We start from the raw sequence: 25,029 nt of genomic DNA, 5'->3' as shown, positions 1-25,029 counted from the left end.
TCTCAGTAGTGCATTGATTTGCTGTGACATGACCTTCCAGGACCACCGTTCGGCCCGCTGGGACTAACTGGGGACTTGCTATGCATCTTAACTAGCCCGTGGTTACCATTCTTGCTTTGCCGCTGTCTCAGTTCAAGGACCTTTAGCACTGCCTTATAGCCATGTGCCACTGGCTGTTGGGTCTCAGAAGTGTTTTCAGAATAGGTCTCATACAAGACATCAAGCGTGTTGGTTCCGATCAGCACAAGTGAGTTAGAAGCAGTTCTGATATCTGGGACTACTAAAGCGAGGGTGGGCACCTCAATTTGTGAACCAAGAAACTGTTTGGGAAAGGTGACACTTAGCTCGATGTATCCCAGATAAGGTACACACTGACCGTTGGCCCCCTCAACTTCAAGCAGGTCATAGAGTGGCTTGATCTGATATTCAGACAGACATTGCTGGAGAAATGACTGAGGGACCGTGGTGACTTGTGAACCGGTGTCGAGTAGACAGTTGACAACTTGTCCTTCTATTTCAACTTGTGCTGTGCTCTTTGTGCCTACTAAGCCTTTTGGTAGCTTGAAGGGAGTATCTTTTGTTTGAGACATTTTCATCAGGGCACGCTGGTTAGCAGTAACTTTGGGTTTGTTTTCAATGGGACATGGTTGCTCATTTGCAGCTCCGGTCTGTCCCTCGACAGGAGCTGACTTCAGTTTAAAGAAGCTGCGTCTGCTTCCCATTTCCGCTGTCGCTCTCTCAATTCTTTCTTTTTTGCTGCTACGAGATCAGGGTTTTCGTCGGACTCACAGGTGGTAGCAATATGTCCATCCTCTCCACAGCGAAAACAGTACCAGGGCCTTGGCTTATAATTTTTGCTTTTAGGGGGAGGTGGGCTGGATTCAGTCTGTGCATGGTCAGGTTTTTGAGTTTTAGTCTCTTTCGATTGTTCTTTCTTGGGAGCTTTTGGCTTGTTCTTCATCAGCGTCGTTAGCTGACTCTTCAGATCTGCAACTTGTTTCTTGAGCTCCTGTATGCTACTTGTGTCAGAGCTGGCTTGACTTTCATTGTCGTCACACACGCTCTTTGCACGCAACACAGCTTTCTGCTTTGTGACTCCTAAGTGCCGTTTCATTCTTGTGGCTTTTGCCGTTTGTCTGTCTTCCTCGGTGCGTATAAGCAGTAACAGTTCTGCAAATGCCGGGGGATTATCTTTTAGTTTTTTGTCTTCTAGATGGAGATCAGTAATCAGACTGTTCTCCCAACAGCCTCTGCAAAACTGTCTGAGAAGATGCCTGTCTACATCTTGCACTGTGACTCCTCCTCTACGTACAGCATTATTCAGCGCCACCTGAAGGCGTTGCAGGTAGCTAGAGGGTTTCTCTTCAGAATCTTGTAGTGTATTCATGAACCGGACAAACAGTTCTTCACCATCTTCGACTGTGGCAAATGCAGAGTCAAGTACCTGCAGATATGCAGTAGGTGGCGCTTCCGGCCCAAGATGCCTGACAACATCAGCAGCTGGGACAAGAAGGCTTTCAAGGATCTTGCGAGTTTTCTCAAGGTCAGACAATGTGTCTTTCATCATCAAGTCGACGTGAGAACGCCAAGTGTCATAGTCAACTTCACTGTGTGGTTTAGGGAGTTTCCCTGAAAAGGCTCTCAATTTCAAGGTATAGTGAGGATGGGAGGATCTGTCCTCACTTCGAACGATGTGCTCCACCACAATCTTTTGCACTTCAGGTGGATTGAGCTCACTGGGGCTTAGAGTCAGGGAGGTCCTTGATCTAGGTGAGAAGGTGGATGTTGCACCCCGGTGAACATCAGACAGACCAGGCCTAGTGAAAGAAGGGGCAGGTCCAATGGGGAAAGGGGCAGTATCAATGGGAGAAAGGGTAGGTTGAAAGGAAGGGGCAGTGACAGACAGAGGTGGTGACAGTGGGCTGGGCTCTGCATTCTGCTCAGGGTTCTCTGTAGGTTTAGAAGTGCTTTGTTCAGGGGACTCACCTCCACCAATAGACGCTGCTATTTGGGACATGACATCCCTTAACACCTCTGTAAAATCTTTCCCACTGAGCTTGGCTATGTCCTTTAACTCATCAAGATAAGTCTGTGTAACATTGCTCCCCACCCTTTGTGTGTAGACTGCTGCTAAGGCCCGCACATTGAATGTGACATCAGTGTTGTCTGACAATGGCTGACTGTAAGGCAAAATGGGTTCTAATGCTTGTAAGGCGGTACCACTGTCAAACTCAACTATAAGGTTTGTATAGAACTCTGACGTTTGGTCATCTATACTAAGAATCCTATTTATTGAACCATATGTCTCCAAGAAGGTTTTAATCTCTGCATCCTTCTCGGTCCCTTTCTCTGTCCCTGTTATACTCACTAGAACAGCATTTGGAACTTTAACACCTTTTTGTTCAACAATATCCATCTTGTGGTAATGCACGGTGGGTTATATAACAATGTGGTGTCTATTCCGGTGTTATGGTATAATCTGGCTCCTGGCTAGCTCGCCAAGTTTTATGTAACCTGTGTGATCCTTGTTACAATATTAGAGTGGTTATATCAAGTGGCATAACTGTAAATACTTATTATAGTTATGTTGGGTTTGGACTAGTGACCAGAAATTGCTAGGATCGACTATGGAGCCAGGTACCATTAATTACACCAGAATGAGCACCACAGCACAGTTGTACTCTTTGGAGGGTTAAATGCAACCACTTCCTTTTATTAGCAACAATAAATGTAAATAGAATGAAAATAGAAAAACATACAAATACTCTTTAGAAATACAAAATACAACCCGGGTAATCAAAACAAAAATAAATCCTAATTGGCCAATATCTAAATTCAATCAATCAAATTCCCCTTAGTCTCTGTAACCGATGTTCAGTTCACACCACTACTGGTTCAATTCACACCACTGTGGATGTGATGTGGGTGTGTTGGTCCCACTGCACAGTGGATGTGCAGTGGAGGTTGGATTTGTCCTACCACACTGTAGAGGATTGGGACGATACGTGTGTATCAAGACTGTCAGTGAATTCAACCTTCTTTCTTCTGCATGCTATTGTTAGTTGATCTTCTGGTTCATCTCCATTGGGTTGGGTAGCTCGCCATCAAGGTGTTTCATCAAGGCAGAATCAAACTCCAAGCAGTTCCAAAAAACCTGACCTACAATAAGTAAGGTCAGAATGTATTCATTTCCTTATATGGTATAGGGTTTATGTTATGGTCCCCTAACATAAAATAAAGCTTAGCTTCATTCATGAAATGACTCTTATTTCTCACATCAACAGGAATTACTATGTAACCAATAACATTAATTACTGTAAAATTCCATTCATCAAAACAACAATAAATAAATAATAAATGAATCAAATTCAAATAATCAGGACAATTACAAATAAATCTCTTTCAAAAATCTGTCTTCACATAATAATGGCATAACATTGCTACACCAGTATAAAACATTGGCTATGTGACCTGTATACTGCAATGGCTACCTCCATAGTTAGTGCAGGGAAGGCAGCCTATACAGTCACATGCAGTAAAAATTAGCTTTACACCAAAGTGCATCCTTTTAGTGTGAAAAACACAGGATCAGAGTGTTTAACACTACTCTCCAAAAACATTCAGCATGTCCAGCTATACATTGATACAGTAAACATCAACCTCATTCTCATCACATTATCACTTCTAAGTTAGCATCAGCATGCTAGCGCTAGCATTAGCATGCTAACGGTTACAGCTTAGTCAATGGCATAGTCCTGTGTATATTAGCATTAGCGGCTAGCGTTAGCATTAGCATGCTAAACGTTTTTAGCACATTAGCACAACAAGCCTCACCATGCTGGTATATCTCCTCTAACTTCAAACACGAAGTCAGGGCTCATCTGGTTGCACCCAGATGAGTGGTTTTATGTATAAACAGCTTCTGGACTGTTTTTAGCTTGACTTTATCAACTTTTAGTAACTTTTAGTCAATATAGTGGCTTCTGGCTCCACACAGCTCTGCTGTCTGTCTCTCATGGGATGAGGAAAAGGAAGTCACATGCTCTACACACTAGACTTAGCTTGACTCAACAGGAAGTGACATGTTCAAAATAAAAGTACTATTTCAGAATAAGTGCTTGTCTTAGCTGACGTTTTTCTGCATAATGTTTACTCACTGGGCATACTCATACATGTTTATATTTCTCAAACCTGGGTTACATGAGCTTCCTATTTTGATAAACAGTCACCAGTATTTCCTCCTAGCAACAATGCAGAAGTTCTTGTGGGTCTGCAGGAGCCTATTCATCTATAAGAGGGTCGGTCTGGCACACTGCCAATAGGCCACAGAGGTACCTCAACAGCGTTTCAGAAATAGCGTACTTTTTGAAATAATTTAAATAAGTCAATGGTGGTCAGATGAGGCTGAAATCTTGCTTTAACTCATTGAGTGCCAGAATTAATTAAGTCAACCAGTGCCACCGTTTTTGAGCATTTTTACTAACCTTTCAAGAGCCACAGAATATTTTGCTCCTGGACGATCGACACACCAAGTGTCGCAAAAGACGGAAGAGTGTCTCTGCTTCCATCGGGGGGGAAAAGCATGTCACAACGACCCTCCGTTCTTTAGTTATTAGCAGTTGAATATAGCTTGTTCTCGCCAAAAAAACAGGAAAGCAGAGATAAATGTATCTTTCTAAATCCTTTAACATTAGAACGGACGGGTCTGGGTTTGTTTTGTTGTGATCACATTATTTCCGGGTCTACTCTTCTCCAGAAGTCATAGGATCACTCATAGGTTGGCAAACAGTGCCATGTACTGAAAACACGGTTTGGACGTACAGTATTACACGTCCAAACCGTGTTTTCAGTGTTTACGCTAGATGGCGTGAACTAAACTAGTTAATACAGTATCGCAATCAGTCGAACCATTTAGACAAAAATGGGGAATAATTAAGACATTCTTAACACAAATCTTGTGTCAGATGGGGGTCCGCAGCGAAATACAATTTGAGGGTCCTAGACATGAAAACCTTTGAGAACAAGGGCATTTAAGAGTAAAATGTATAACATTTAGAATGTTATTTAAATCTATAGAACTTTAACTGAGATACGGTGAACCTGTAACATGTTTATGTCAAATGTAGCAGTGCAGATAAATTGAGCATAATAATACTAATAAATTGATGTGATTTATTTGACTGTTTTCCAGTTTCTACAACAGCTGCAGACAGGATGTCCAGTGGAACCTCAGCTTCCATCAGAGGTGAGTTCTATTAAAACACATGAAAACCAACAAACTGATACTGCTTTAGTCACATCTGTGATCTTTATGAATATTATATTTATCTTTGCAACTAGGGAAGAACAGCGACCCGTCAGAACTGAGAATGGTTCTGATCGGGGGAAGACATGGAGGTGGACCCAGTGGAAAGAGTTCAGTAGGAAACATCATCCTGGGCAGAAATGTTTTTAAAGCAAAGAGAAGGACATTCAAGAGTGTCATAAGACAAGAGGAAGTGTCTGGGAGACAGGTCACTGTGGTCGACACTCCAGGATGGAGGTCTTCTCATCCCCTAGATCTGACCCCAAAACTGACTCAGTTAGAAATCCAACAGAGTGTGAATCTGTGTCCTCCAGGACCCCATGCCTTTGTCCTAGTGATCAGATTGGACAGCCCATATGCAGGAACAGGGATGTCAGCAGAGGAGCATGTGAGATTTCTCCTCAGTGACAGAGTGTGGAAACACACAATTGTCGTATTTACTGTAGCTGATAAAGACAACATGAGCCCTGATCTCATTAGATCTGACAATCAGTTCAAATATCTTACTGAGAAATGTGAAGGTCGCTTCCATGTGCTTAACATTAATGACAGAGGAGATAGAAGTCAGGTCAGAAAGCTGTTGGAGAAGATTGACCAGATGGTGACTAGTAATGGTTGTCACTATGAGACAAAAGAACACGTCTCAGAGGAACTGAAGGAGAAGGAGAGAACTATCAGAACAAGAGCAGAACAAAGGAGGAGAGACGCTCAGAAAGAAACAGCTGGACTTCCAAAACACATTGGTATGTTTTGTTTACTTTGTTTAAGTAACAATTTGCACATTTTTAACCTAAATGGTATTTTTCTGATGTGAGGAAATTGTACTGGCAAAAAATATATATTGTCTTTTGTTTTGTTGTCATTTTAATTGCTGAAATGTTATTGTTTAAGCTTTTAAAACCAGGAAAGTGTCTGTGTCATTTTAGATTTTAGCGTTGGCTATTCAAACATAGCAGATCTACAAGCTCACAGCGTTCTGAGTTTGTACATCTGCTATTTTTGAAAATGTTCTGGTTCAAGCTAACAAGCTTGTAAATCGGATGTTTTCACTATTTGGCATAATGATGAAGTATATTAGGGCTTAACCACATGAAGCTTAGCATTCCTATTCTGGGGAAATAGCTGATCTGCAAGCTTACAATGTGTTGCATTGCACTGTGTTGTGAGGTTGTAGATCGGCTATTTTGGGCTAAAGTGTAGAGTGAAAACAGGAGGAGGCCTAGTAGCTGGGAGGGTAAAAATCGTGCACTTGGTGACAAGTTTTAGATTTTTGGCATGGTGTTAGGTATGGGAATAAGGTTTTCAAAAACCATCGCAAACGATTTGGCCTCGCCCCCTAGTGGCCTGTTTGCAATGACTCCAATATTAGAGAGGTATAGGTATCTGGTTGAAACCCCAAATAGTTGATAGAATAGAACTTTCAATGGATTCTGTCACTATTGGGTATGTTAAATAACATACAAACAATTTAGGAAAAAACTTCTGGAAAGGCATAATTTTCAAGATGGCGGAAGCTTAAAATGCCTATAAGCTGGGAGGGAATATAGTGCCATCTTGAAAATGATGCCTTTCCAGAAATTACATTTTCCTAACTTTTTTGTATGTTATTTTTGTATGTTACTATAGTCCCCCCAATGTTTTAAACATATCGTTGCCGTTGTGCGGAAACTTTGTCCAAAACCCTTCCTTTTTTATTATTATTTTAAAAACATTTAAAAAGAGTGAAACTAGCCGATCTACAACCTCACAACACAACGTTGTGAGCTTGTCGATCAGCTATTTCCCCAGAATAGGGATGCTAGGTTTCATGTGGTTAAGCCTCATATACTTCATCATATGCCAAATAGTGACAGTAGTAGATCTACAATCTCACAACGTGAGCTTGTAGATCAGCTATTGTCACTATTTTGGGGAACATTGTTTTTTAAAACAAGGTACAGTTAGTAGGCCTACCAGCGTTTTTTACCGTTTAATGGCGATCTGTTTAGAGCTGTCCGCAATCCGCCATTGCAGAGTGATCACGCGTCGAAAATGGCTTGTTTTGACCACTGTAAAAAGATATGGAGATATGGACCTTTTTCTCCAAATCCTATCATTGGAGCGGACGGAAGTGGCGTTTTTTGGGCTGACACATTCCTAAGTTGTGTTAGAGCGCCCATTGTGGAAAATAAAAATGTATATGTACATTCTCGTTTATGGCACTCAACGGGTGTATTTGCAAACGCGTAGATTCTCGTGTTTGGCGCTCAATATGTTAATAGGGACACCCGGGTTAGCATGTTTAAACTATAACATTTTGCCAGCAAATGAAATTGTGCTATTTTCACTACTTTTGTGTGACACTCTTGTATGGTGAAGTAGGGCATTAATTTACAGCAACGATATATTTTGTTATTTGACAAATAGCGAAAACAGCTGATCTACAAGCTCACAATGTGTCACGTTGGGATGCAATATGAGGTTGTGGATCGGCTATTTCCGCTATTTATAACACAAACAAAGACCTTGAAAATGTGGCTAACCAAAGTGAAAGTAAACAATGTTTTCTCTGGCAGGACTGACTGACCTCAGGATTGTGTTGTTGGGAAGGTTTGCATCTGGGAAGAGTTCAGCAGGAAACACCATTCTGAGAGGAAGTGTTTTTAAAGTTCATCAGGGAGGTCAGAGGTCAGTGCAGTGTGACGTGAGACAGGGTAAAGTAGCCGGGAGACATGTGACAGTGGTGGACTCACCAGGCTGGTTCTACAACAGTCCACTACAGGACACCTCAGAGATGGACAAACTGGAGATCCAGAACAGTGTGTGGCTCTGTCCTCCTGGACCACATGCTGTTCTTCTGACGGTTCCTCTTTATGACGCATTCACCAAAGCACAGAGAGTAGCAGTAGAGGAACACATGACACTTTTGTCACCGAGTGCATGGAGCTACTCTATAGTACTGTTCACCTGTGGAGACTTTCTGGGAGACAGAAGCATTGAGCAGCACATTGAGGCTGAAGGGGAAGACCTCCGCTGGCTTGTTGACAAATGTGGGAACAGGTATCATGTCTCCTGCAATGAGAAGACAGATGACACTCAGGTCACACAGCTGATGGAGAAGATAGAGGAGATGGTGACAGGAAACAGAGGTGGACACTATGAAGTTGATGGAGATGAGAAGATGTCAGAGAGGAAGAGGATCATAGAGGAACATGTCCAGACATTTCTGAAGAAGACACACAGACAAATAAATGCTCTGAAAGCTCTCTCTGAAGGTAATGTTTGTAGAAATGATTAAGGGTTCTAAACACGTAGTGCCTTGGATCCCTTCTTGTTATTCTTCTGATTTGTTGTTTGCGTCTTATGCATACATCGCAGAATTAGCCTAACCATGCAGTCGTTCAAATCTACAATATGGTAGAGGGCTATGTCACCCTGCTTCGACATGAAACCCATAACCATTGGCCAAAGGGTGGCGCTATAGCGATCAATTGAATGCAAAAACTATCAACAGGTATAACTCATGCCCTGTTTGAGCTATTGCCGTGCAACTTCAATGCACATATGCGTCTCCTCATGACGAACTACCACGGTCTGACTTTTGACCTCTGACCTTTAGATCTCCAGGCCGAACCGTGCAGTCATTTTTTACGAAACTCGGCAGTATGGAAGAGGGTCATGAAAACCTACGGAGAAATGACATTCACAATCATTGGTGGCGCTATAGCACTCTGAAAAATGCAAACTTTGAACAGATATAACTCATGCCCTGTTTTAGCTATTGCCATGAAATTTACACACTAACTCATGACGAACAACTATCACAGTCCTACCTACAGTATGACCGCTTACCCTCAACCGGCCAGGTCTTGCCCAGCGTGATTTTTGGCTAATGTATAATCAGAATAGGGATGAGGGGGTTCAAGTGGTTAATTAGTTACTTAATTAATTAATTAATTAATTAATTGTCAACACATTTACATAAATAATCACACGAGAACATATATTCTTGTTATATTAAAATTGTCTTAAGGGAGGACCAGCCCAGACCACGTCATCAAGCTCATGTCACCATGACTCAAACAAATCAGTCAGCTCCACATATGGGCACAAAAGGAGATATGCCCATATATGGGCATATCAGAAATCTCCATACATGGGGGGAATAAAAGTTATAAGGACTGACAGATGCAGAGATCTCCATATATGGGCATATTGGTCGGATCGGCGATGTGAGGACCGCGAACCTCTAGTAATACTAAATGAGCGATACATTAAGTCTACTGCTCTGTGGTCAGTTCAGTCAAAATAATTATCAATAACTCATGTAACTCAAATATAAATAAATATTTAAATGAGTGTTCAGTGAACTAATGTAGAGTATGTGTGTGTGTGTGTGTGTGTGTGTGTGTGTGTGTGTGTGTGTGTGTGTGTGTGTGTGTGTGTGTGTGTGTGTGTGTGTGTGTGTCAGGAGAACATCACAGTCTACCAGATGTGAAGCTGATGTTGGTTGGTTCAGAGCAGAATGAGAGGAACACAGCTAGAAATCGCATACTGCAGAACAGTGGCCCTCATTTATCAACGCGGTGTAGACCAAATAATGGGCGTACGGCGAGATCACCGCAATTTTCGGCATTTATCAATATATCCTGACGTGGGCTTTATCCTACGGTACGCTGAGATCTCACGTCTGGTCGGGACCAGTTGTTGACGTTGGCTGCACCCGTTTATTCCATCCTAGACCTGCGGAGCAGCATTGTTTGACTGTCTGAGAGGCATTGGACACCTAATCCACTCATAAATCTGTATATCTACACTAATAAATAATCCCTGTGAAAATATAACATTTTATAAAGTAATTTAAACAAACTGCTTTAACAGTCATTCAGATAAGATTGTAGATCTGTCTGTATTGAAAATAGCAGATCTACAAGCTCACAAGCCAGCAACGCGTTGTGAGCTTGTAGATCTGCTATTTTCAAAATATACGGGCGCTTTCTGCGAGAGCACTCTTCTGCGCGAGCACCGGTCTAACAGGCGGCGCTGCTGTTATATTTTCATGGCCACCGGGAGATCAGACATTTAACCCATGGTCCAACACACACCAGCCTTCATTCATTAATGTTCTCTCCAGGCTATCTCTCATTAATGCGGAGCGGGACGGGACTCGCCCGTCCGACGGTCCGAGTCTCACTGGGAAATGGGAATAGCCTACATGAGGGCTTTATTTTAGTGTAACTCGAACGCGCACTGCTCGGTATGGGTTAAATACATTAATCTACAAAAGTATTCCATTCATGCCGATGTGATTGGTATCATAATATGTCATTCATGTAGGCTACAAGCCTACGTGACAATACGCTACGGGCGTGTGTGTGTGTGTGTGTGTGTGTGTGTGTGAGAGAGAGCGAGCGAGAGAGGCGTGTGCGTGTGCGTGTGCGGCGAGGCCAGCGGGGGGGGGGGGGGGGGGGGGGCGGCTGTTTCTTATTGGCTTTTCATGTCTTTGGTCGTATTCTGGTTCGTCTTCATGTCGTAAAATCGGGGCGTTTTGAGAATATTTATGGGGCGTGTTATTTAAATGACGCTCGTTTCAGCCGTGACATTTATCAACGCTGGGACCAAGTGTAAGCTCGGATCAGCTGTGTAGGATGCGTTGATAAATGTGACTTCGACGTTGGTGTACGCCGAATATATGGAATAATATACGGCGGTTTATACGCTGCGTTGATAAATGAGGGCCTATGTGTTTACAGAAACTCCACACAAGGTGAGTAATATGATATGTGTGTGATGTTATAATGAAAGAAGTAAACAGTAAAGAGATGAAATCTAAATGTTTTCTGATGATAATGTGAAAGTATCTGCTGCCATGAATGTTTAACCACTTTTACCCTGGTGTCTCAACTTTTTTCCACAATTTTTCACAATTAACTTTTTCCCCCCCAGATTAAAAAAAAAGCAGTCTACAAGCTCACAACCTGCTGCATAGTGACGTTGTGATTCTATTTTATATTAGCCATATGTGAGTCTCAATACGATAGAGAACATATTATCATATAATATTCATATATCTATCCTTCCACCTAACATATTTCATGCAGTATGTATGGGGAATGACCCCACCTCACACAAGCATTTACGCACCTAGGTGTAATTCTGAGTGGTGGGATCCGGTTATTGGTATGAAGCCACGGAGTGAGCTCCCTTCTCATCCCTAGATAATCGCGTTGCTACGCTGTGGATCCGTTACGTGACTCGTGGGGCGCGCATTCCAAAACAAGGAAATAAAAAAGTTTGGAGCACTCCAATGACACTGTTGGAGTCCTGTGTGACGGGGATGTCTTAGGGTACCTCGTGCCTTGATTCGTTAATGCAGGTAGTGGGAATTTACGCATAAGGTAAATTGTGACCCCTCATGTTTCAAGCACAATTTATATAAATCCCTGTTCTAAGCATGGTTTAAACAGTGGAAAATAAATAAATAATAAAAACATATATATGTATTTAAAAAAAGAGGATGGAGATAGAAATCACAAGTGTGCGTGATTTCTACCTCCATCCAACCACGCATGGGTATAGACGAATCCACAGACGCGCTGCCTGTAGGCAGTCATAGCTGCGGTGTCAACGCACCTACACCGCGACACCGCAGCAATGGCCGCCTACAGGCAGCTACAGGCAGCACGTCTGTGGATTCGTCTATATATGGCTTATATACCCGTGCGTGCCAGTACGACTGGTGTGTCTTAAATAAATGTCCACGTCACAAGTGAGGTGGGGCCATTCCCCATACATGAAAAATGTTGGATGGAGAGATAGTCTCTTCACTCAGAGAACAGAGGTTACAACGTAACCAAACTATATGATACTTATATGACACTGAAATGAGTCCAATATTCTGACAGTTAATAAAAACACAGTTAAAAATAAAAATAGCAAGTAAAAGCAAAAGTAAAAGTAAAATCTCACAATGCGTCATGGGCTTGTAGATCTGCTTTTTTAATGAAAATAAAATGAATAGAATGAAGGTTTTGATTATCATCACTAACATACAGAACACCTCATATTCCAGGAGTTTAAAACCCTGACTAAACTGACACAATGTGTCAGACAACAGAGACGAGTTGCTGACAGAAAAGTGAGTGTGGTGATCTGTCCAGACTGGCCGAATACACCAACATCACAGAAGATCAAAGACGTCCTTCTACACGGTGTGACTCTGTGTTCTCCTGGACCCCACGCTGTCCTGGTGACTGTTGATGTCAGGTCGGGTTTCTCTGAAGCAGACAGGAGATCAGTGGAGGAACATATGGAGCTGCTGGGGGACAGAGTCTGGAGACACACTCTGGTTCTGTTCACACGGGGATTCTGGCTGGGTTGGAGACGTGTTGAGGAGTACATCGAGTCTGAAGGAGAACCTCTGAGGTGGCTCCTGGAGAAATGTGGCTACAGGTACCATGTTCTAGATGTTTTCAAGTGGGACATTTCAGAAGTGGCAGAGCTGATGGAGAAAACAGAAGAAATGGTCATGGTGAACAGAGGACACACTGGACCATTAGAGTCAAGAGAAGACAACTCTGTCAGAGACACAGGACACTTCAAGATGGGACATGAGACAAGACAGAAGACACTGTTTGACAGACTGAAAGGAAAGAAAGCATTAACTGAAGAAGAATGGAACAGACGAGAAGAAGAATGGAAGAAGAGAGAGCAGGAGATGAGAGAGAGGGTGTTGAGGTTTGTGTTGACGGAGCGAGAAGAACCAACCCTGTCAGAAGAATGGAAGAAGAGAGAGCAGGATATGAGAGAGAGGATGTTGAGGTTTGTGGTGACGGAACCAGAAGAACCAACCATGTCAGCTGTCAGGAGAAGGAACAGCATGGATCCAGAAGATGTATGGAGCATGGACCATCCTCCAAGTAGTGAGTATAATGGATATGCAGACTTAATCGTTCTAACAGTGACTTTTATAAATTCACAAAGACAGTTGGAAAACAGTGGCCTAGACTTTAATAGAGATTCCTCTTTCATTAATTGTGCATATCATTTAAAATTATCACATTGTAACATTAAAATCCTAACACTATGTCATATTATTTTCGATAATAATGCTGAGTTGGTTGTTTCAAGATATATATTTTTAAACCTTTCTGCCATTATGTATAGTGTATAATAGAGATGGACAGGAAACAGGGAGAGAGAGATGGGGAGAGACATGCCGCAAAGATCGTCGAGAATGGGACTGGGACTCGAACCCACGATGTGCTGTCAGGCTACATTGGAGCCTTCTTGTATATCTATAATTGTAAATGTCTTGTTGTCTGTTGTCTTGTGTTCCAGTGAGTGGTGGAACGCCATCTGAGATAGGAAGTTTATGCAGCTGGTCATCTGACGAGGTTTCATCCTCCCATCGTGGATCAATAGCGCCCTCTTCAGGATATGGCAGCATGAGTGATGTTCTGAGCCAGGCCTCCACTGAGGATAAAGTTTCATTAATGAAGAAGATGTTTCATAGACTGCAAGGAAAGCAAAGATTAACAGAAGGAGACTGGAACAGACGACAAGAAGAATTGAGGAGGAGAGAGCAGGAGATGATAGACAGGATGTTGAAGTTTGTAGTGATGGAGCCTGAAGAACCAAGCCTGCCATCTGCCAGGAGAAGTAACAGCATCAGTCCTCCAAGCAGTGAGTATCAATATAATTGATCTGCCAACAGACTTTAACCCTGAGGCCGTTTCTACAAATGCCAATTCTACAAAGGCCTTCTAAATCAGTCGTTCTCAAACATTTTTGTGGACCCCCAGAAGAGAAGATTTGCGTTAAAAAAAAAAAAAAAAATTAAAAAATGTTCAAACACTTAAACAATAGCTGATGTACAAGCTTGTAGATCTGCTATTTTTGGGAACCACTGTTCTAAACCATTGTTCTAAAGATTTAAAACGTACGTTCCCAGCCAGCACGTCCACATGGGTCCCATATGGGTTCAAGGTGGGCTAAACCATATGGGCCCCATGTCGGCAATGTCAACAGGATCCACTTGGGTCCCAACTGGGATGCCCTTGTGGGCTTTAAGTGGGTTCTACCTGGGCCCCTACTAGGCAAGTCTTTATGGGACCGAGGTGGGTCCCAACTGGGATGCCCATGTGGGCTTTAGGTGGGTTCTACCTGGGCCCCAGGTGGGCCCCAACTAGGCAAGTCTATATGGGACCGAGGTGGGTCCCAACTGGGATGCCCATGTGGGCTTTAGGTGGGTTCTACCTGGGCCCTAGGTGGGCCCCAACTAGGCAAGTCTATATGGGACCGAGGTGGTTCTAACTGGGTTTGGTTTGCCTTAGGTGTTCAATGGTCCCTTTGATTTCCAACTTGGGTACTAATAAGTAATAATCCCACGCCCAGTTAGCCCACATGCAGACCACATGGGAACCACATGGGCTTGCCCACTTCCATCCCACGCCAGTTAGCCCACATGCAGACCACGTGGGAACCACATGGGCTTGCCCACTTCCATCCCACTCCCAGTTAGCCCATATGCAGACCATGTGGGAACCACATGGGCTTGCCCACTTCCATCCCACGCCCAGTTAGCCCATATGCAGACCATGTGGGCCCGGCATGGGCTTGCCCAGTTCAAGCCTATGCCCAGTTAGCCCACATGTAGACCATGTGGGACCCTCATAATTTGCCCAGTTTAAGCCCATGCCCACTTGGTACCCAAGTAGCCTGCATTGGACCCATATGGGTCCCACGTGGGCGTGCTGGCTGGGTTGCTATTTAAACAGTAGAGCTAAAATTTAAAATGACACAGATGCTTTCCAGGTTTTAATAGGTTAAAGTGATCGTTCTTACAGTGACTTTAATAAATGTGCTATTTGTTCAGCAGCTAAGCTTGATTATTATTATTATTATTGATAATGAAACTATAAGTTGCAGTTTTTTTCGTCTTATTATCTTTGTAAATGTCTTGCTGTCTTGTGTTCCAGTGAGTGTTGGAACGTCATCTGAGACAATGATACACTTGTCACCTGATCCTCGACCAATAGCGCCCTCTTCAGGAGCTGACACCACGAGTGAAGCTCCTAACCAGACAGACACTGAGGTGATGACGATTGACTTTGACATCAATCACACACATTACCAAACATATATTAATTATTGGTTTCAATAAGGGACATATTTGCACCTCCAAAATAAGTCTTTGTGCAGATGCATACGATTTGTATAATATAGTATGCATGCTAAAAGTATCTCCAAATGGACACAATCATATATAATTAATTACTGTTCAAGTAGGTCCTAGAATCTGTCCATAGACAAGAAACGAGATTAGTTGAAATTAGAGAAAAATAAAAGAACAGCAATACAGCAAAGACATATCTTATGAGATTCACCCAAAACCTAAAAACTCACCTCCAACAAATGTGTCATAACATGACATTTGTGTTTAAATAATCATCATTCTGACAGTTAAGAAACAAGTTCTGTAAAGAGAAAATCCACAAAGCTTCACATCTTTTTAACAAGTCAACTCTTTATCCACAGTCTACAGTATATTCAATGTGACAATATGACAATTTCCCTTGAATTCAGCTTTTGTTCTCTGAAAACAGGCTCTATGCAAGATGTTTATGAATGCATATGATATCTTGCTATGCTATAAATAGGCTGTGTGTTCACCAAGTGTGTGTTTCCACAAGGCTCTTGCCTAAAGTTGAGTTGAGAATATTTCAGCTCTGGCTTTGGTGGACACAGGCCCTTGTAGATGCATTTGGACTATGCTTTATGTAAGCCTTTACAGTTGAACTGGGTTCATGGATTAGGTCCTTAAAAGATGCTGTAGTATTCTGAATTTTCATCTCTTTAGACTTGCTGAATCTGGCGGAACATTCTGTTTCATGTTTTTTGCCTCTTCATTCTTAGGCACTATGTGTAAATATGTCTTCAGAAGAAGAGGAGGGTGAGGATTCTGGTGAGAGACATGGATCTATTCATCCTTTACACTGTAAGCCTCCGAGCTGCCTCTGATCCACTAAGTGTCTACTGTCTTTACTCTTTACAGAAGACTGCATGAACATGATGAAGATGATGAAGATAGAAAGTGGAGAGGAAGGTAAATAATGTAACTCTCCTTAATCAATTCTACAATGAACTGTGAGTTCATTGTTGTTATTCATTGAGTTAAGTCCTTCCTGCAGAGCTGAAGAAAACCGATCTGGATGATTATGATAATGGTAGGTGAGATTTTCATGAATTCATATGTTTATAAATATATGACTCATAAATGTAAATCTACACCTGTTCAAACTCTGGAATGTACAGTATCTCCTCTCTCAGAATGTTAACATCACATCATGATAACATTTGACTTGATGATTCTTATGTTTCTGTCCATGATTAAGCCCTGGTCCTGAAGCTGAGCTTTTCAATGGGATATATAATACAGTATCACCAATATTGTGTAAATATGTGTAACTGTTGTTATTTGTCCCTCCAGATGAGGTGTATTTGGGATCATGCTGTGACAAATGCCAACACGTCCAGCAGGTCAGTTTGTTCAAATCCGATACTCTTTGTGATGTACGTACAGTATGTATGGCTGTTGGTGATCCTTAATGATCTCCTGTGTGTGTGTGTGTGTGTGTGTGTGTGTGTGTGTGTGTGTGTGTGTGTGTGTGTGTGTGTGTGTGTGTGTGTGTGTGTGTGTGTTTGCTTGGTAGAGCTACGGCAATGAGATGATCATTCCTGAGACACTCTCCAGAGGACGCTTGCAGTGAGTCTGGACATCACTTTGACATCATCTGCTTATCTGGTTTCATACTGTAGAGAACCGAAGAGTGACATCACCGCCGCTAGAGGCCAATATCCCCCTGCGTCACAGAGATATATTTTACATTGAAAATACCCCTCACGTTAACTTCATCTGGTGTAATTATATGCATATTCCTTATAAGACTGTGTGTGTGTGTGTGTGTGTGTGTGTGTGTGTGTGTGTGTGTGTGTGTGTGTGTGTGTGTGTGTGTGTGTGTGTGTGCGTGCACACATGTGTGTTCATTTTTTAGGGCTCAGCTGGAAGGACAGGGGACATATGAGTGTGCATTAACAGGCTTGATATTTGAGCCGTCGGAGCGAGTTCTGGTGAGTTATTCCATCCTGTCCTGGTCCGAGTTCAAAAAGTTCGTCCAGAACCCCTGGATGATTGCTGGTCCCATATTCAACGTACAGACAGTCGACAAGGATGCACATGCCCTCAAGTCTATCCAGCTCCCCCACTCCCTGTGCCTGGCTGGTGAGAAGATATGCTGCATCTGACATAATAATTATTGACTGTACAACTGCACATATTCCATGTCTAATATTATTAATAATTATGGTGAATCCAAATAACAACATTTTACAGTCACTATTGTCTGTCTTCAGACTTTTTTTGGCTTCCATGCATTCTGTCTTGTTGTCTCTATAAAACTGTCCCTCCATCCTTTCTCCTCATTATCTTCACCTGCAGGCCAGGAAAAGGAGAAGGTATTTGGTGTCCTACACATCACTGGCAAGGATCCCGCCATCGAGAGAGTCCAGTCCTCTGGTAGTCATCTAAAGTGGTCAGTGTCCTCCCTGTCACCTGTGGGTTCCATCGTCCTGGACCTGGACACACAGCAGGATGAACACCACGGAGCGGTGCTGGTCTACAAGAATCTGGGGAGTAGTATCAACACTCACACTTTCCGCATCTACCTCGCCAGCTGCAACTCATCACATATTAAAGTGAGAAATCCACCAAGATAGAGACAAACGTTTTTTTTTGTATAATGATGATCATGTAAAACGTTATCAGAATATGTTTTAACTTTTCAAATCATAAACTTTTAGAGCTATTGAAGGATAGATTGCAAAGGAGTGTAAACGCATGTCATCCTCTACCTGTAAACAATAACAAACTGTTTACTCCCTCTTTCCTGCCTATATTGTGTGAAGTTACAGTACTTGTACCTCTATTGGTTATCTGTCCACACAGTCTAACTTTGGTTTTGACTCATCAGATATGAGTCCTTTTTTGTAGCAATCTGTAGTTGAATTAACAACTACAGGCAGTGTCTTTATTAACTATTAAATCATCACTGCATCGAAAGATATGCAGAAATCAAGAGAAATATCAAATAAAATAGATTAAGAATGCCTCAATATGAGCTGTTTTGTATTCATTGAACACAATGTCACTACAGGATTAAATTATTTTTGATTAGATCTCTATCAATCATAGTGATCGATGACCATCAAAATCTACTGTATGTGACTATTATTGCTCGACTTTGATGACTTTATTTCACCTGTGCTTTGAATGACTAGTCGAATCACATCACATCAGTGTGTTCTTATTTTGACAAAAACATTAACTTGGTCTTCGATATTACTGACAACAATGAATACACAATGGAAACAAGCCCATGGGGTTTTTGTGTTATCCTTTTAGCATCAGTGTATAATCGTACCTCTGCACTATTTTGCAAACTGTTAATTAAGTATTCAATCAATCAAACCTGTCAAGATAACGTTTTTTTTTTTTTTAAATCATTCCCTACTCCCCTGCCTCTTCCCTTCCCTCCTTCTCTCCTGCTGTCATCACCTTGTCCACCTGTCCTGTTGTGCTTGTGTGTGGCAGGACATCAAGAAGAGGTTGAAGAAGGGACGTTTCAGTACGGTTGACAAGAACACCTTCTGTCGACTGGGAGATGGGAACTACCATCTGATGAGTGAGCCAAGTGGGGAAATTGATCCCGAGGTGTGTTTGTGTGTAGATAGGTGTAGCTATGAACACGTTGTATGTGTTAATGATGGAGTTAATTGTTAATGTTATGTGTCTGTGCAGGACTTGCCATTCACCCTGAAATCAACTGAGTTCAGAGGTTTCTTTGAAGCCTACTATGAGCAGCCACCTCCATTCAAATTTACTCTTAAAGTCAGTGATGTTACTGATGTTACTGCATGGACTGCAACCATTCGTCAAGGTACACTACCATATCTGCAGAGTAACCTGTCTACACACACACACACACACACACACACACACACACACACACACACACACACACACACACACACACACACACACACACACACACACACACACACACACACACACACACAGTCACCTGTCTAAGGGAATGTTTGTGTTTATTTGTGCTTGATCATAACGTTGCTTTGCTAACTGCAGTGTATTTCTAAATGATGTTGCCTATCTGTTGTTCTTGTGTCAGATGACTTAAAAGGCAGCACAGTGAAAAAGCCCAGCATACTACAACAACTACTTGGTCACTTTCAGCGGGGCTCGAGCAAAAAGAAAACGTGTAAGTGTGATCAATCTGTTTTACAATGTAATAATAATAATTAGTTCAATTTGTGTGATATCAAGCTTCTCAGTATTGTAGAACCAGACAGTATAATTGCCATCTCTCTTACAGTCAGAAAACAGAGAACTGATGCATCAGATGAAGGAATCACCAGTAAGAGACATCCTCTCCTACATCAGCCAGGTGAGTTTACATTTCTTTACTCGTTAGATACATTTATTCATCTTTAAAAAAAAAGAACAATCATCCGGTCATCATTGGCATGGCAGCTGATATCCATATCGTATCGTGGCTCCTGTTCAAAGTTGACTTGTTGATTTGATAGAGTGTCTGTTACTTCATATAACTTCAGTGCTGTCCATGGTTCTGATCTCTCTTTGACCTCTCTACTTTACCGATGCACCACGACGATATACGCACAATAGTGGTGGTCCCCAGGTTGCTCTTAGTCAGGATGGTGGTCCCTGGGTCAAAATCAGTTGAAAACCCCTGCTCTAGCGCCTAGAGCCTGTCATAACGTGGCATGCACTGGGCCTGTCATAATAGCATGAACTGGGCCTATCATAATAGCATGCACTGGGGCTTGTCATAATAGCATGTACTGGGGCCTGTCATAATAGCATGCACTGGGGCCTGTCATAATAGCATTAGCCTCGATCTCCAGGCTTTTATTTTTTTATTTTTGCTGAAAAATAAAACGGTGACGGACAGATCGGTGAACCAATGGGATCAGGCGCAGTCTCTCTCCGCTGATTTTAAACCCACCCCTCTAGACAAGAAATCAGATAAGCTAGGACAGCCTCTAATAGCATGCACTGGACCTGTCATAATAGCATGCACTGACCTGTCATAATAGCATGCACTGGGGCCTGTCATAATAGCATACACTGGGGCCTCACTGGACCTGTCATAAAAGCATGCACTTGGGCCTGTCATAATAGCATGCACTGGGGCCTGTCATAATAGCAGGCACTGGGGCCTGTCATATGCACTGGGGCCTGTCATAATAACATGCACTGGGGCCTGCCATAAATTAAGTCATAACTACAGTATACCGTATGCCACTGATGCATGAAAACTTTTCATGAGGAAACTCAAAGGCAACATTACACTGACATCCACTATTCGTTTTGCGACAAATGACAGCTACTCTGTCATAAATGGTCACCATCAGTGTGATCACATCTGTACGGAAGAACATGTCAATGTAACCGATATATTCTGGTCTATAGGTGAGGCTACAGTGTCTCTTCAAGAACAGCAGTGTAATGTAACTATGTATTGTTGTATGTAGGTGAGGCTACGGTGTCTCTTCAAGAACAGCAGAGTCTTCATCCTGAGTCAGAACCAAACACAGAGCCTGACTCACATCATGTTCAGGTAAATACCTGAGTGGGAGTCAGAAGTAACAGCTGATTGAAGTCTGTCAGAGACATGGGACACATGACACTGTTTGAAAGACTGAAAATACAATGGTTTGTGGTGATGGAGCAACTCAACCTAATGATGTTTCTGAGGGTTTATTTGTCACAGTAACCTATGGTTTTAACCTGGGCTTTGGAAAGTGACTTGAGTATTTGTAATTATAAAATGATATAGAGAGTAGACTAAACTTGCCGAACCAGACTTTATGACCCAGTCATTACCCTGGGGTGTCAGCTGTAGGGCTTTTGATACCTGTTGTAACTAAAATGTGTGCACTTATTCTGGTGAGCTCTGTAAAATAATATGAGATCTACTTGCTCTATAGTTTCAGGAACATACACTCTCCTTATTTCAAAAACAACCATGACACCAAAAACACATATCCAGCTAATTTGTATTTCCAATGAAACTGTTCAGGACAGCCTACTGATCATTCCCTTAGAATGTGTTTATGATTAAATAAATTATTAATGGATGTCCATATAAGCATATATAATGCAGCCATAATGTCTATTCAGTTTTACAACTGAATACATGTATAGTAGAGATGCGCGGATCGCGGTTTTAGCCGCGGTTGCCGCAGTTAACCGCGGTTTGGGTGGATTCGGGTCAATCAAATATAATTATGAATTAATATCGGATAAACCGCGGGTGAAATATTGCGGTAAATAAATTAATGACATCTAATATATCTATCCATAAAATAGCTAAATCTCTGCGTGCTTGTGTCTGTGTGAGTGTGTAGAGCAGCCTCTGCGATGCGATCACAAAATGCATTGATTTAGCCTATGGAATCTCGGTGCGTCTTTTTTCTTTTTTTTAAACCGGTGCTGCGCTGAACAGCGCAGCAGAGCAGTGCGCTCTGGATGCCGCATCTATGTTGGATGCTTGTATGCTAGATGCCGCGCGGAGTCTGTATGTTGAGCGCAGCAGACCAGTGTGCTCTGTATGTTCAGCGCAGCACTGGTTTAAAAAAAAGAAAAGACGCACCGACATTCCATAGGCTAAATCAATGCATTTTTATGATCGCATCGCACGGCACAACTAATACTAAAACTAACGGGGAATAATAGAAAATAATAATATTTTGACATACGGGAAAAACGGTTGGTGCGGATATTTAAATTGGATAATATAATTATTGCGGTTGGATAACGGGCGGATAATTAATTTGTACATTTGGATTCGGGTGACGTGAGAGGCCATCCGCGCATTTCTAATGTATAGTTAAGTAACTTATTGTGGAGTTTTAATATATGTTTTTCTACATACAGAGTGATGTAGCAAGTACAACAGCATTAAAACCAAGCCTTTCTAGTGGATTCAGTAATGATGCAACGGTGGCTGAAGGTTTAATGCAGGTTGCAGGTTAGTTTCCTGTTTCTAATATCATTCAAACTATTATTACAGCGTGTATTTTAACATGGAATAGCATTTAAATGAACATAGTGTTGCTTAAGTTATCAACTGAAGACACATTGAATTGGTCAGATTTTCAGATTGCTGATGATGTAATTTAGTGAATCAGTTCATGAATATTGTGTCTAGTGTTTGATGCAGCTTGTGACTTCAGAAGCTACTTGTTTTCTTTGTTCTTTACTTCTCATTTCTGTTACAGTATCAACTGATTCTTGTTTGCTCTCAGGTGCATCAGCTGTGAAAGAACCTCTGATTAGCCAGACAACAAGTAAGATCTTTACTGTCTGACCTTTATGTTTGACCCTGAAAAAAAGACATGAATCATAAACTAATTAATGTGATGTCCCTTTTCCCCTCAGTCATTAACCATTAACAAGTTCATTACACCTCTACTTTTCTGACGGCAGAAGTCTATATTTTTTCTTTTTCTTTTTTGCATGATAGATAACTTTGTGAGGAAGAACTGGAGTGCTCTAGTTCAACGTGTCACAATGGTTATGGGTATAGCAGATGAGCTTTTGGAAAAAGGCATTCTCACAATTGAGATGTATAACGAAATCTGGAGCGCAACGCCCAATCAAACTCAAATGAGAAAAATGCTCGTCACTGTAGAACTAAAAGGAACATCAGCAATATCAGCATTCTACGAGGCTCTGCAGAAGCACGAGTCGTGTCTTTTCAACGATCTGGGTAAGAAAAAAAAACGACTCCAAATCCTTCTTTCAGTCCAGTCTGGTGGAGTTCTGTGAGACATGATTTTTCTTTTTCTTTTCACATTCCAGCAGAAGGTCCTGGCAGATAAACAAGCACTGAAGAGGAATGAAGAGACAACAACTAGTCCAGTGACACGTCTCTTTGATTTGTACTTTAATTGAGAGAAACATGTGAGGTGATCATTATTATTTTTTATACTACTTGTTTCTGCTAGATTGCAGGATGTTGTACAGAAAGAAATATATTGATGGAATGATCTTAATTTATTTATTTATTTGTATTTAATATATATATATACTGTAGATAACTCTGTACTGTAGATACTGTTACCTATACATGTCTGTGTTAGTATGTAAACAAGATGACAAGACAACAAGATTGTATGTCTACTTATGTTGTTTGATGTTCAAACTGTAGTTGGATGTGAATAATGATAATATGTTTTCTGTTATGAATATGTACCACAATAAGCTAAGTTTGAGTGGGGGTGTTAAATGCAACATTATGTGCGCCCTTACTCATTGTGTCCTGCAGATGGCAATATTGTGTGCAGTGTGTCCAGGACGTGACATCCCTGACTCTACCTTTGCACTACCTGTAACCTGTACCTATTCCGGTCAGATGTTATTGTGATCAAATACAGAGCGGCAGCACGTCGTATCTCTCCCGCCCGATACAATAAATATGCCTATGGTAGGCTAAAGATGAACTGTGTTACATGAGAGTTCAATTAAATCTCAGCCGCAACGCACTCCGCTTAACATCCCTAACCTTGACCCTAACCCTATTGTGGGGGCCATGGGGGCGCCATCCTAGTTTCTTTAAAATGATCTATTCACCTTATTTCTGGCCCACGGCCATGCCCAGCAGGCCGTGGCTATAGGGGGAGTCGGGGGGTGCGGAGCTGCTATTTTCAAATAGCCGAAAGTGGTAAAACTTAGCCTAGTTGCTTCTTTTGGGCTGTGTTTTCATATACCTGGCTGCTTATTTCTCTTGCAAAATCTGGCAACAAACTGATTACCTCCATTACACCTGCAGCCTACTAGGGAGGAAGTGAACAGATATTGGCCCAATTCCAATCCGCTCCCTTACTGACTCACTGATTTAGGTGTGTGTTCACGTGAACGTCTTCGAGGGCTGTCTGTCCCTCCTATTTGAAATGGGTGTTTGAAAAGTCAGTGAGGGCTCAGGCAGAGCCCTTTATGCAGCCTTTCTGTAAGTCAGTGAGGGCTCAGGCAGAGCCCTTTATGCACCCTTTCTGTAAGTCAATGAGGGCTCAGGCTGAGGCTATGCACCCTTTCTTTTAGGCAGCATCCATGCAGACTTTGGCTAAGGGAATATCCACAGTTCATATCATAGCCATAGCCGTAGCACTTGCCCTAGCCTTGATGACCTTGCAGGCTTATGCAAAGGCTAAAATAACTTATATAGCATGTTATGTAGACAGATATGCCACATCATGCCAGGCCATATGTAGACCTGGCATCCTATAGTGCAGTGTTTCCCAACTTTTTTTTAGTTGTGTCATTTCTAGAAAGAAAGACATAACTTTATGGACCATGGGTGCTCTGTCTGTAATCAGACAGCTATTGATGTCAGCTGTAGGCCTATAGCTTACAGTATAGGGCAGGCTTACATTGCAATCGCCGATGCTGTGCGGTGCCTAAGTTGTTGTGTGAATATCAATGTAAATAGCTGTGCCAGCAACAATACCTACAGATGTGTATAGTTTAAATACAGAATTTTTAAATACAATTTTAAATGAATAATATTACAACCCCTAATCTAAACACGAATTTAAAACGAACGGAATCACATAAATATAATAATAAATATAGCTGCAAGCAG

The 25,029-nt window shown here is 41.9% G+C and overlaps 1 protein-coding gene across 1 annotated transcript in view; it reads left to right on the top strand.

Moving 5' to 3' along the window:
• LOC311035477 (uncharacterized protein) overlaps window positions 1-23,397 on the top strand; it is a 29,807-nt gene extending 6,410 nt beyond the window's left edge. The window contains exons 2-25 of the mRNA XM_084043712.1: window positions 5,192-5,245; window positions 5,341-6,048; window positions 7,861-8,559; window positions 9,756-9,847; window positions 11,025-11,051; window positions 12,357-13,206; window positions 13,625-13,969; window positions 15,265-15,380; window positions 16,202-16,250; window positions 16,341-16,391; window positions 16,477-16,512; window positions 16,776-16,825; window positions 16,999-17,051; window positions 17,341-17,567; window positions 17,784-18,040; window positions 18,936-19,055; window positions 19,143-19,281; window positions 19,531-19,620; window positions 19,735-19,806; window positions 20,918-21,003; window positions 22,323-22,416; window positions 22,694-22,735; window positions 22,912-23,157; window positions 23,250-23,397. Coding sequence (XP_083899838.1) covers window positions 5,192-5,245; window positions 5,341-6,048; window positions 7,861-8,559; window positions 9,756-9,847; window positions 11,025-11,051; window positions 12,357-13,206; window positions 13,625-13,969; window positions 15,265-15,380; window positions 16,202-16,250; window positions 16,341-16,391; window positions 16,477-16,512; window positions 16,776-16,825; window positions 16,999-17,051; window positions 17,341-17,567; window positions 17,784-18,040; window positions 18,936-19,055; window positions 19,143-19,281; window positions 19,531-19,620; window positions 19,735-19,806; window positions 20,918-21,003; window positions 22,323-22,416; window positions 22,694-22,735; window positions 22,912-23,157; window positions 23,250-23,269 — 4,523 coding nt within the window. The 3' untranslated portion in view covers window positions 23,270-23,397. The remainder of the gene's footprint in view (window positions 1-5,191; window positions 5,246-5,340; window positions 6,049-7,860; window positions 8,560-9,755; window positions 9,848-11,024; window positions 11,052-12,356; window positions 13,207-13,624; window positions 13,970-15,264; window positions 15,381-16,201; window positions 16,251-16,340; window positions 16,392-16,476; window positions 16,513-16,775; window positions 16,826-16,998; window positions 17,052-17,340; window positions 17,568-17,783; window positions 18,041-18,935; window positions 19,056-19,142; window positions 19,282-19,530; window positions 19,621-19,734; window positions 19,807-20,917; window positions 21,004-22,322; window positions 22,417-22,693; window positions 22,736-22,911; window positions 23,158-23,249) is intronic.
• The last annotated feature ends 1,632 nt before the right edge of the window (window positions 23,398-25,029 follow it).

This window comes from Gymnoscopelus microlampas, assembly GCF_963454915.1.
Source record: "Gymnoscopelus microlampas genome assembly, chromosome: 19".
Classification (NCBI taxonomy): domain Eukaryota; kingdom Metazoa; phylum Chordata; class Actinopteri; order Myctophiformes; family Myctophidae; genus Gymnoscopelus; species Gymnoscopelus microlampas.
The sequence above is the reverse complement of the archived record's forward strand: the minus strand, read 5'-3'. Positions and strand labels throughout refer to the sequence as shown.